Below are 13,978 nucleotides of genomic sequence, written 5' to 3' on the forward strand. Positions count from 1 at the left end.
CTAGCCAATGAGCTTCAACATTTGAGTGACAGATAGCAGGAGGCCCAACAGCTCAGTGGACACGAGAGAGGGAGAGAGGGAGAAGATGACATGGTGCACATTTACGCACACATGTGACGTAGTAAGCAATCTTCAGGGACCACTTTCGGCTCGTGAGTGCTGCTACTTTCAGAACTACTGGCTAAAAAAGTATACAAAAGTACCGGAGAATCTCTTTGACGTTGTTCCAAAACTCAATTTCATGACTACTGGAAAGTGGTGGAAAAGCTCCTATTTGTGTCCTTAGTGCTTTCAATCTAGACCACTGATCATAAGCACTGACCACTGATCCATTGAAAGGCTCCTTATGAATCCAGAATAAGATCCATCCGTTACAGAAAAAGAGAGGAGAAACCCGTTGCTGTTTCAGATGTTTCCCTAGAGAACATTTTGTAAAGCGAGTAGATTGCTATTTTTAGGATTTTGAAATCAAGAGAAAGTTGTTGTTGTTTGATCAAAAATAACCTAATTCAAAAGAATTCAATTTATTGAACGGTTTTAAGGACCTGAGTGGTATTTCACAAAATAGTATCAATGGGTTCGTCCAGCTAACTGAAATAACTTGATTCTCCGTATCGTTAACATGTACAGTACGAGTTGATTAAGTGATACTCGTTTCATTTTGATCTCTCTCGTGACCTGGGAGAATGTTATATTTTTTTAGCTGACTAACATATTGAAACTGCTTTGTGAAATTACTCTCCAGGAAACAGAAAATACTCAAGACACAAAAGATTTTCGACTCTCAGCACAGAGTACTTTATTGCACTAAACCTCCTTTAGGGAGACTTACATTTTGTAAAATATAGCCTAGCTTTGTATCTTCTTAGAGAGAGCTAAGTAGCTTTCATCTGTCACAAAAGTCAAGGTAGCATCAGTTGGGAGAGGATTGAAAATGATTCAAAACGTTTTGCAAGCCTAAAGTCAAAATACCCTCATACTGTCATTGGAAATAGCCTACATGTTTACCAAGTGCTATAAAAAAAGACAGGAATGCTAGGACAAAAAAAGAGGTCCTGAGCAGGGAGAACTGCATTTCAAAAAATAGTTTTGTTACATTATGGTCTAAAAATGATTAACTTCGTTACACTTTTTTTATGCAACTTTTCACAGTACAGTACCAATTTTATGTTTGTGGAATCCATGTCAGGGTCACAGTTAATTTGACTACATATTTACTTTGGATTTCTTCCTTGTGTTGCAATTACAAACTGCATCTGAAGATGGGTATAAATCAAAAGAAAGTGCTTAGATGGTAAAAATGGGAGAACGTTTCCGTAGGTCACTTTTGTGTTTCTCTGTAGTTTCATTCCACAATTGGGAATGAATGCTTATCAATCTCTTTATGGATTATACATTTTTATATCTCAATATTTGGTAAAAAAAATAAAAAATAAAAGTACTTAATGTCTGTTTAATTTGAGCAGTGTAAATGGTTCTTGTGGTTGATATTTATTTTTGAAACTTATTGAGTACTGTGTATGGTTTTTGAAAATAAAGGATTCATATTTAGCTTACCTACAAATGGCATTGAATCTGTTCTCTATTTTCTCAACTGTCAGTCATTGTTGCAACATACTCAATGGATTGAAAAATGCTGTTGAATTTGGTCATCAGTGTCATAAGAAATGTAGGTGCAGCAAGACATGTCACTGAAAAAACCCACACCACATGTCTGCCTACTGGTATGTGGTCCTCCCAGTTGTTTGCAATGCCAGTATAACAATACCCTATTATAAAAAAAACATGAGTAAAAGTACAAAAATATATATTTTTTAATGTAGTCTAAATAAAGTTGAATTCTGTAAATCAAAAAAAACTTGTAATACAATGTAATCTTTATCGGTCCATATACACATACAAAATACATTGGTTCATTTTTGGTGTCACAGTACCACACAACTATACACAACAGGCTGGAGCAGCACGGTCAGAGCAGCGCCTCTGGAGCATGTTAAGTGCCTTGCTCAAGGGATGATCGGCAGTTACTGGCAGGGGTAATTGATGCCATCTTAATTGGGGAGGACTGGCTTGTGGTAATGGTTAGAGTGGAATAAGTGGAATGGTATCAAATACAAAGTATTCAGACCTCAAATATTTCCACATTTTGTTACATTACAGCCATGTTCTAAAATGGATTTATGTATTTTTTCTTCTCATCAATCTATACACAATACCCCATAATGACAAAGTATAAACAGGTTTTAAGAATTTTTTTGCAAATGTATAAAAACATTTTTTTGGAATATATAACATTTACATAAGTATTCACACCATTTACTCAGTACTTTGTTGAAGCACCTTTGGCAGCGATTACAGTCTCAAGTCTTCTTGGGTCTGACGTTACAAGCTTGGCACACCTGTATTTGGGGAGATTCTTCCATTCTTCTCTGCAGATCCATTCAAGCTTTGTCAGGTTGGATGGGGAGCATCTCTGCAGAGCTGTTTTCAGGTCTCTCCAGAGATGTTCGATCGGTTCAAGTCTGAGCTCTGGCTGGGCCACTCAAGGACATTTAGAGACTTGTCTTGAAGCCACTCCTGCGTTGTCTTGGCTGTGTGCTTAGGGTCGTTCTCCTGTTGGAAGGTGAACCTTTGCCCCAGTCTGAGGTCCTGAGCACTCTGGAGCAGGTTTTCATCAAGGATCTCTCTGTACTTTGCCCCATTCATCTTTCCCTCAAACCTGACTGGTCTCCCAGTCCCTACCAGGTTTCCTCCAGGCGTGACGCTTGGCATTCAGGCCAAAGAGTTCAATCTTGGTTTCATCAGTGTCACGACTTCTGCCAAAGTCGGGTCCTCTCCTTGTTCAGGCGGTGTTCGGCTGTCGACATCACCGGTCTTCAAGCCATCGCCGATCCATTTTTCATGTTCTATTTGTTTTGTCTTGTTTTCACACTCACCTGGTTTCAATTCCCTAATTACATGTTGATATGTTCCCTCTGTTTTCCCATGTCCTTGTCGAGAATAGTTTATTGTAAGTACTTGTGCTATGTGTTACTGGTACGCTGTGGGTTTTGTACCCCTTTTATATATTAAACTGCTCCGGCTATTCACCAAGTCCTGCTTTCCTGCGTTTGACTTCCCTGCCACCAGTTACACACCCCTTACAATCAGACCAGAGAATCTCGTTTCTCATGGTGTTAGAGTCCTTTAGGTGTCTTTTGGCAAACTCCAAGCAGGCTGTCATGTGCCTTTTAAATGAGGGGTGGCTTCCGACTGGTCACTCTACCATAAATGCCTGGTTGGTAGAGTGCTGCAGAGATGTTGGTCCTTCTGGAAGGTTCTCCCATTTCCACAGAGGAACTCTAGAGCTCGGTCAGAGTGATCATTGGGTTCTTGGTCACCTCCCTGACCAAGGCCCTTCTCTCCCGATTGCTCAGTTTTGCCGGGTGGGTCATGGTGGTTCCAAACTTGGTGGTTCCAAACAATGATGGATGCCACTGTCTTCTTGAGGACCTTCAATGCTGGGTACGTTTTTTTGTACACTTCCTCAGATCTGTGCCTGGACACAATCCTGTCTCGGAGCTCTACAGACAATTCCTTCGACTGGCTTGGTTTTTGATCTGACATGGCCTGTCAACTGTGGGACATTATATAGACAGGTGTGTGCCTTTCCAAATCATGTCCAATCAATTTAATTTGCCACAAGACTCCAATCAAGTTGTAGAAACATTTCAAGGATGATCAATGAAAACAGGATGCACGTGAGCTCCATTTTGAGTCTCATAGCAAAAGGTCTGAATACTTATGTAAATAAGGTATTTCAGTTTTTATTTTTTTATAAATTTGCAAACATTTCTAAAAACGTGTTTTCCCTTTGTTATCATTGGGCATTGTGTGTAGATTGATGATGACATTTTATTATTTCATCAATTTTAGAATAAGGTTGTAACGTAACAAAATGTGGAAAAAGTCAAGGGGTCTGAATACTTTCCGAAGGCACTGTATTCTTTTATAAATATATATAGATTTTAAAAATGTAATTTTCCTTTATTATTTTCACCTAACCCTACCATCCCTCCCCTTGGAGACTAATGGACAACAACACTTAGGCTTATACTTCCAGCGTATGCATAGTATATACAGTAGGGCAAAAAAGTATTTAGTCAGCCACCAATTGTGCAAGTTCTCCCACTTAAAAAGATGAGAGAGGCCTGTAATTTTCATCATAGGTACACTTCAACTATGACAGACAAAATGAGAGAAAAAAAATCCAGACAATCACATTGTAGGATTTTTAATGAATTTATTTGCAAATTATGGTGGAAAATAAGTATTTGGTCACCTACAAACAAGCAAGATTTATGGCTCTCACAGACCTGTAACTTCTTCTTTAAGAGGCTCCTCTGTCCTCCACTCGTTACCTGTATTAATGGCACCTGTTTGAACTTGTTATCAGTATAAAAGATACCTGTCCACAACTTCAACCAGTCACACTCCAAACTCCGCTATGGCCAAGACCAAAGAGCTGTCAAAGGACACCAGAAACAAAATTGTAGACCTGCACCAGGCTGGGAAGACTGAATCTGCAATAGGTAAGCAGCTTGATTTGAAGAAATCAACTGTGGGAGCAATTATTAGGAAATGGAAGACCACTGATAATCTCCCTCGATCTGGGGCTCCACGCAAGATCTCACCCCGTGGGTCAAAATGATCACAAGAACGGTGAGCAAAAATTCCAGAACCACACAGGGGGGACCTAGTGAATGACCTGCAGAGAGCTGGGACCAAAGTAACAAAGCCAACACACTACGCCGCCAGGGACTCAAATCCTGCAGTGCCAGACGTGTCCCCCTGCTTAAGCCAGTACATGTCCAGGCCCGTCTGACGTTTGCTAGAGAGCATTTGGATGATCCAGAAGAAGATTGGGAGAATGTCATATGGTCAGATGAAACCAAAATATAACTTTTTGGTAAAAACTCAACTCGTCGTGTTTGGAGGACAAAGAATGCTGAGTTGCATCCAAAGAACACCATACCCACTGTGAAGCATGGGGGTGGAAACATCATGCTTTGGGGCTGTTTTTCTGCAAAGGGACCAGGACGACTGATCCATGTAAAGGAAAGAATGAATGGGGCCATGTATTGTGAGATTTTGAGTGAAAACCTCTTTCCATCAGCAAGGGCATTGAAGATGAAACGTGGCTGGGTCTTTCAGCATGACAATGATCCCAAACACACCGCCCGGGCAACGAAGGAGTGGCTTCGTAAGAAGCATTTCAAGCTCCTGGAGTGGCCTAGCCAGTCTCCAGATCTCAACCCCATAGAAAATCTTTGGAGGTTGTTGAAAGTCTGTGTTGCCCAGCAACATTCCCAAAACATCACTGCTCTAGAGGAGATCTGCATGGAGGAATGGGCCAAAATACCAGCAATCGTGTGTGAAAACCTTGTGAAGACTTACAGAAAACGTGTCATTACCAACAAAGGGTATATAACAAAGTATTGAGATAAACTTTTGTTATTGACCAAATACTTATTTTCCACCATAATTTGCAAATAAATGAATTAAAAATCCTACAATGTGATTTTCTGTATTTTTTTCTCATTTTGTCTGTCATAGTTGAAGTGTACCTATGATGAAAATTACAGGCCTCTCTCATCTTTTTAAGTGGGAGAACTTGCACAATTGGTGGCTGACTAAATACTTTTTTGCCCGACTGTACATTTTAAGGACACAGTATATTTTACAATCTTTTGTTTGACATAACTTGGCAGTGGTCTGGGGGTCCTCCCATTTTTTGGGTGGCATCTAAAGCACATTTGCGCATTTCTACACAATCTAATATGACCCATGGCCCTTCTAGCTATCTCTATTTAAAACAACAAAAAGTAAGCAAAAAGGCCCACAGTCATCAAGCTAGGTAAGAGATTATGAAATATGTTTCAGTGATTGATAAGACTGAACTAGATCCATAATAATACAATAATCAATATTGTGTGGCACCTATAACTAATAGCCTAACAAATGAACAACTGAAAAGTAGGGAATTTGCTTGGGAAACTGACAGATCAATACCGTTACACTGACATACTGACTAATACACAGTGGCATGCCAACAAAGCCACTACACAACACAACACTAAGCAATACATTACAACAAGAAGGTGGCGCAGTGTTCCTTCATGAGCAAATTTGGTCATCAAACTTCGTCATCAAAGTCTGGCATTCACTGGATTTGTGGTGCTTTCAAAGACAACTGGAAACTCGGAAACAAACGACAGTGATTTTCAGGTCGTAGCTCTAGAGGTTCCCTGAGTTCCTGACCATTCAAAACGTATTTTGAGCGCGGCAGAAATCATGTTGGATTGACAGCACGGTCAATGTTAATTATTTTAAGCTTGGAAAAGAGACCCTTAAACCCAGAATTGGGACCACACACCCACTCCACTGAATAGCAGGCTAGTGATTGCTTTGTAATGCTTGCAGTTAGCCACTGATTCCTTCCAAACCACTTGAATTTGCAATTTCCAACTTGTTGTGAAATGTTTAGGTTCAATGGCCAATGAGCACTGATACCTTTTATATATAATTTCTCTTCATTATTTCTCTTCATTTGACAAGGATTAAACAGGATTTGCAAGTAGATTGTCGACTTGATTCATAATGATAACTGCTAGCTAAGATTTTAAAAGTATGGTATTGACAGTCCAATACTGTAGGTATAACGTGATTTGAAGTTATTTTATCTGTGGCCAATGACCTTGAGCCTTCTTGTCATGAGGTCACATGAGATATGCATGTATGCATGTAATATTTTTGACAGGTCTTTGATGGTGCGTCCAAGCAGATCAGAGTGTATGAGTCAAAGGGCTCTTACCAAGGCATCGGGTCAGAGGGTCTAGACTTGCTGGGGTACCTCAACCCTCTCCATACTTCAATTCCAAAACACATGGGTAGTCATGGTTGTGGTATATTAACCTTTTACCCTCCTGGGAATTGGCCTATATGGATAGGGCTAAATGTTAATGTTTCTTACAGAAGAAATATGAAATGCATAGGCACAACCATGGTAGCAATTGAAAAGTAACGGTTTGGAGATTATGGGAAATTATTAGACCAAAGGTTAGGACACAACAATAGCAGAAGCAGAAATATTAACGAAATCTAAAAATACTCTGGATACAATCAGTAACATGATAAGAATATTCCTGGAAAATATGAGGTAAGTGCAACATAAGACAAAAACAATTACAGACAACAAAACATTTGCAAAGGTTTCTGGGTACGAGTGTAAAGGGCAACATAACAAAATCCTGTATTGTGACAACTGGAGTCTTTGTCTGCTCCGTAAGTCATCACCTTTTTTAAATAGCAATCTGTGTGTTCCAGGTTCTGAACAAAGGGTCTGAATGAAGATGTTCAACTCAATCATATTGTTCCTATTATAGATGGCAGAACTCGAGGTTCACGACCTTGTGGTGGAGACAGGAACTTGATGAGTCAGCATTGTGGCATCTTCTTCGATTACCATGCTGCGTCTCTGGCAGAGCATGTGTGACGAAGATTACATACGACAGGTATGTCTTTGGGAGTCCATCTCATTGTTAATGCGGAATTTTGCTATTGGAATCGAACGTTTGATCAATAAAAAATAATGCACTTTATTACTTGGTATTTTCCAGAACAGTAGCTCTCTAACGCCACCTCGGCGTTGATGCCCTCACTGACAAAGACATTGAGGTAATTTTCTTGTCTTAATTAATTGATTGTCTTGATGAGGCTCTCAACGACAATTTGCTTACAATTCAAATAACTAAAAGTACCCGACCACTCAGGGGCTCAACTTTCACTGGGGACATTTCCCCCCTACATTTAGGAATTGAAGAACAGCTCAAATAAGGAAAGAGAAACGACAGTCCATCATTGCTTTAAGACATGGGGTAGGCCATCAATGTAAATAAGAATTTGTTCATAGCTGACTTGCCTAGTTAAATAAAGGTTTAATAAAAAAAAATAGATCAGTCAATGCGGAAAATTTCAAGAACTTTGAAAGTTTCTTCAAGTGCAGTCACAAAATCCATTGAGCGTCATGATGAAACTGGCTCTCGTGAGGACCGCCAACTCTAATGAGGATAAGCTCATTAGAGTTACCAGCCTCAGAAATTGCTGCCCAAATAAATGCTTCACAGAATAACAGACGCATCTGAACATCAACTGTTCAGAAGAGACTGCGTAAATCAGGCCTTCATGGTCAAATTGCTGCAAAAAAAACACTACTAAAGGACACCAATAATAAGAAGAGACTTGCTTGGGCCAAGAAACACGAGCAGTGGACATCAGACAGGTGGAAATCTGTCCTTTGGTCTGATGAGTCCAAATTTTAGATTTTTGGTTCCAACCGCTGTGTCTTTGTGAGATGCAGAGTAGGTGAACGGATTATCTCCGCATTAAACGCACACTTCATCAGCATGGCTACCACAGCACTCTGCAGCGATACGCCATCCCATCTAGTTTGGGCTTAGTGGGACTATCATTTGTTTTTCAACAGGATAATGACCCAACACACCTCCAGGCTGTGTAAGGGCTATTCGACCAAGAAGGAGAGTGATGGATTGCTGCATCAGATGACCTGGCCTCCACAATCACCCGACCCCAACCCAATTGGGATGGTTTGGGATGAGTTGGACCGCAGATTGAAGGAAAGCATGAATTAATACGATAGATTGTTAGATTGTTAGACTTTTTAGATTGTTACATACAGGTTTGAAAATGGAATATATGAATGCAAATGGATTACATCAACTGGTATGTGAATTCAATACTATTCAGTGGATATGTTGTCAGGATCGAAATGAACACACTGATTACAGGTCATTTTATGTATCTTTTTTTCTGCTTACAGTTGATTGACCTGAGCTGTCCCCTGATCAAATGGAGTCTGGAAGACAAGAAGATAAATGCCTTAAAGAATGCACTCCTTTTCAGTACATGTACATTGATTCAACTAGCCTTCCTGCTCTCTCTTGTGCCTATACCACACACTAGTGTCATGTATACGGGTACAACTCGTTGTTGATGATCAAGGATTTTAGAAAAGGAGATAGTGATTTAAATCCAGACAGTTCATATAAATACTATGCAAGAAACCAATCTGATTTATACAATAGAATGGCACTGTACCTTTTACTTTTTGTTTGTTGCCTCTTGCTGCTCTTTGTGATCATTTAAAATTTTGAAATAAACGTTCTTAATTTAAGTTATTGTAATGCAGAGCCTTGTAAATGTACTACTGGTCTGGTAAAACGGCCAGAGAGTTGACCTGTCTGCTCACTGCTATCAGAGAAGGTATAGTCCACTAATTGTCTCGCCACCCAGAAGTTTGACCTCAACTGAAGAGCATCTCCTGCTAACAGACATACACACACAGTCCAGAGATTTCCTCGTGCTCTCATAATAAGGTATTATACACTTGTACATCGTATCAAATACTTGGTATAAGTTTATTGAAAATGTTAATTCATGTGCTCTGTCAAATGTGAGATATATTAAAGTATCCTTGTGTATTTGGTAGAGCATCGGATGGTAAATACGTGTGATCTATCTACTTGTCTGCACCAAGAATGATCAAATGTATAAAGTTATATCAAATGATAATGTCTAAAGTTAGATCGTTTGGAGTGGATAGATACTTAGGCCACATGATTCTAGATACTTCCTATAGTTACGTTTGTCCACTAGGTGACAGCATTTAATGAAGTTGAAATTTTCTGAGGATTTTGTGGGGATTTTGATACAATGAGGACAGGCTTAAATGTTCATGTAATTGGCAAACCTAAGTCTGAGTCGCCCCAAAAACAATAGACTTGCGCAAATAAGAGGTTTTTGGATATTTTTTGGAGAATCACTTCATGGTACATTGTGGTCAGCTGCTGAGATTTTGGGAATCTGCATTTGACTGACAAACCATCCCCGGGGAGAAGGGTTGCTATCTGAGGAAGGGCAGTGAAAGAGCGAGACCACTTTGAACTATTTAATGTGCACGCTGTACTGCACTCCGCAACATTTTAACTAATCATGGAACGGGACAGGACAACGAGCACCCGGGAAAAACTTCAGTGGACTTTATAGGTGTTCTTGACCGATTTGTTGGATGCCATGCGTTTTAAACCATGGAATTACACATTATTTGGCTATGGATATGTTTTCTATCACACATTCCAGTGTTTGCATTTTTTGATGTACACGTTTCTGATCATTTTCAGCCTGGAGTAGTGCTCGGAAATGTCTCTCTTGGACGGGGTTGGATCTATCAAATAGACAGGACTTTAACTCCGAAATACGTGAGGCACATTTTCAATATTGAAAGACAACATGGAATTGTATATTTCTCAGGAAAAGTGAATTGTGCGAAGTTGCCGAAGAACCCAGCGCCGCTTTACATTCAGATCCAATCAATTACCTCGGAAAACTTTATTTTAATTAACTTAAATACTTTTGTGCATGGACAAAATTGTTTAATTAAATATAGGAGTAAGAGCGCCGTAGGTAAGCCCGAGATTTACATGAACGTTCTCTCAAAAGTGGCGACTTCGCCATGCGTCTCTACCAGTATTTTGCTTTTGAACATTTATGAACATTTACCGCTATTTACTCGACAACCTCACTCTTATCGTTTATCATGTACGGGGGGGAACTGGAAAGCCGTGTTTGATAACGGGAGTTTTTCTCCAAACTGTCTGCAATACAATGAGCGGAACGAGTTGGATTTACTCTGCAGGGTGCAAAATCTATGGAATTACACCACTGTCCGTGTAAAATTGCGATTTCATTTACTAAGTAGTCATGCCATGTTTACAGACAGGGATTTGGGGAGACTGGATTCATTGACCAAACGCAAAAAGAGAAATGTGAATACCGCTCCCCAGTTTCAACTGCCCAACTATCAGGTGTCTGTCCCGGAGAATGAACCCGCGGGAACTCGCGTAATTACGCTCAAAGCACTGGATACCGACAATGGAGATGCTGGTGAGGTTGAATATGATATGGAAGCGCTGTTCGATAGCAGATCCAATAATTATTTCCAAATCAACTTGCAGACCGGCAGCATCACAACTTTGCAGCCTTTAGACAGGGAGGTCAAGGATACACATGTATTCAAAGTTATTGCTACAGACAATGGCATCCCTAAAAGGTCGGCCACTGCTTACCTCACCGTCACTATTAGTGACACTAATGATCATGGGCCTGTGTTTGAGCAGACAGAGTACAGGGTCAGCATTAGGGAGAACGTTGAGGTAGGCTTTGAAGTGTTGAACTATAAGGGCCACAGATGGGGATGCCCCATCAAATGCCAACATGATCTATAAGATTGTGAATGAGGAAGAAGATAATGCTGGTTTTGAAATCGACCCTAGAAATGGATTAGTCAAGATTAGGGTTCGGCCTGACAGAGAAATATTGACTCAGTATCTGCTGATAGTGGAGGCCAATGACCAGGGTAAAGACCCAGGCCCCCGCAGTGCCACGGCTACAGTGTATATCTCTGTGGAGGATGAGAACGATAACTACCCCCAGTTCAGTGAGAAAAGGTATGTAGTCCAGGTGCTTGAGAGCGTGGCAGTGAACACCAAAGTGGCCCAGGTGAAGGCCACAGACAAAGACGAGGGCAACAATGCAAAAGTCCATTACAGTATCGTCAGTGGCAACGTGAAGGGCCAGTTCTACATCCATTCCCCTACAGGTGACATTGAAATAATCAACCCCCTAGATTATGAGATCATCAGGGAATACAATCTGAGAATAAAGGCACAGGATGGGGGAAGGCCACCTCTGATTAATGGCACAGGGATAGTTGTAGTGCAAGTTGTGGATGTCAACGATAACGCCCCTATGTTTGTTAGCACACCCTTTCAAGCCACAGTATTGGAAAATGTGGCTATTGGTTATTCTGTGATTCATATTCAGGCTATTGATGCAGACTCCGGTGACAACTCTCATTTGGAGTACAGACTAACAGATATGGCTCCAGGCTTCCCCTTCACCATTAACAACAGCACAGGGTGGATTACAGTCAGTGTAGAGCTGGACAGGGAGACCACTGACTTTTACACTTTTGGCGTAGAAGCAGTGGATCATGGGGTTCCTGCCATGTCTTCCACGGCCAGTGTCAGTGTGACGGTGCTTGACGTGAATGACAATGTCCCCACTTTCACTCAGAGATTGTATAGCCTTAAAATTAATGAGGATGCTGTGGTGGGTACCAGTGTACTAGCACTCTCTGCCATAGATCGGGACGCCAACAGTGTGGTAACATACCAGATCTCCAGCGGCAATACGCGGAACAGGTTCGCCATCACCAGTCAGACTGCTGGGGGAGTTATCACCCTGGCACTGCTGCTGGACTACAAACAGGAGCGTCAGTTTGTCCTGACGGTGACCGCCTCAGATGGCACACGCTATGACACAGCGCAGGTCTTTATCAACGTCACCGATGCCAACACCCACCGGCCCGTGTTCCAGAGTGCCAACTACCAGGTGATGATCAGCGAGGACCAACCGGTGGGCTCCACCGTGGTGGTAATCAGTGCCACAGATGAGGACACTGGAGAGAACGCCCGCATCAGCTACGTCATGGAGGATAACGTGCCACAGTTCAAGATCAACCCTGACACCGGTGGCATAACCACGCAGATAGAAATCGACTATGAGGATCAGGCCTCCTACACGCTGGCTATCATTGCCTGCGACAACGGCATCCCTCAGAAATCTGACACCACATATGTGGAGATCATCATTCTGGATGCTAACGATAATGCGCCACAGTTCCTCAGGGACATATACCATGGGACCGTGTTTGAGGACGCAGCTGTGTACACCAGCGTCCTCCAGATTTCTGCCTCTGACAGGGACTCCGGGTCTAATGGGAGGCTTAGTTACACCTTTCAGGGTGGGGATGATGGAGAGGGGGACTTCATCATTGAGCCGTACTCTGGCATCATTAGAACAGCCAGGAAACTGGACAGGGAGAATGTGCCTGTGTACAACCTGAAAGCCTTTGCTGTGGATAAGGGGGTTCCGCCTCTTAAAGCAGCCGTGGACGTCCATGTGTCCATCCTGGACATCAACGACAATGCTCCTGTGTTTGAAAAGGACGAACTGTACGTCTGTGTAGTGGAGAACAGTCCTGTGGGTTCTGTCGTAGCCCGCATCACCGCTACAGATCCCGACGAGGGAACAAACGCGCAGATCCTGTTCCAAATAGTGGAAGGAAACATCCCAGAGGTCTTCCAATTAGACATCTTCAATGGGGATCTTATCGCCCTTACTGATTTAGACTACGAGTCGAAGATGGAGTACACAATCGTCGTCCAGGCAACCTCTGCGCCGTTAGTCAGCCGCGCCATCGTGCACATCCGCCTGCTGGATGTCAATGACAATTCCCCTGTCCTACGTGACTTTGAGATCATCTTCAACAACTACATCACCAACAGGTCCAACAGCTTTCCGGCTGGGGTGATCGGGAAGGTTCCAGCCCAGGACCCAGATGTGTCAGATAAACTCCACTACAGTTTTGTGGAAGGTAACGAGCTGAGTCTACTCATCCTGAACCAGGACACAGGGAACTTGAGGCTGAGCAGAGACCTGGACAACAACCGGCCCCTTGAGGCCACCATGAAGATATCAGTCACAGGTAATGAATCTGTGTTAATTTGAATGCAATAGTCTTTCATATGCACCTCCATATGCATGGCAAATATTTTTATATTTAGTTTGTCCTTTCCACCTCCTCTCTTCATTCTTCTATGCGTTTGATGTGGTTGCTGTTGTCTTGCAATAAGACCTCTACTAATTGTGCTAGTTGTAAATCAGTTTTATTGCTGGTACTTGCCTCTGCTTAGAAAAGGGAGTCTGTTGCATGTTTATTACGGTAAGACTGGTGTTTGCGCCTAAATCACCACATTGCCCATTACTGGCTGGCTGTCTACTAAAAGATCCACAAAAT

General features: G+C 41.8%; 1 protein-coding gene across 1 annotated transcript in view; it reads left to right on the top strand.

Moving 5' to 3' along the window:
* The first annotated feature begins 9,829 nt into the window (after positions 1-9,829).
* LOC135509576 (cadherin EGF LAG seven-pass G-type receptor 1-like) overlaps positions 9,830-13,978 on the top strand; it is a 79,927-nt gene continuing 75,778 nt past the window's right edge. Inside the window, 2 exon segments of the mRNA XM_064930341.1 lie at positions 9,830-11,291; positions 11,293-13,666. Of these exon segments, the coding sequence (XP_064786413.1) occupies positions 10,146-11,291; positions 11,293-13,666 (3,520 nt within the window). The 5' untranslated portion in view covers positions 9,830-10,145.

This window comes from Oncorhynchus masou, chromosome 22 (assembly GCF_036934945.1).
Source record: "Oncorhynchus masou masou isolate Uvic2021 chromosome 22, UVic_Omas_1.1, whole genome shotgun sequence".
NCBI classification, from domain to species: domain Eukaryota; kingdom Metazoa; phylum Chordata; class Actinopteri; order Salmoniformes; family Salmonidae; genus Oncorhynchus; species Oncorhynchus masou.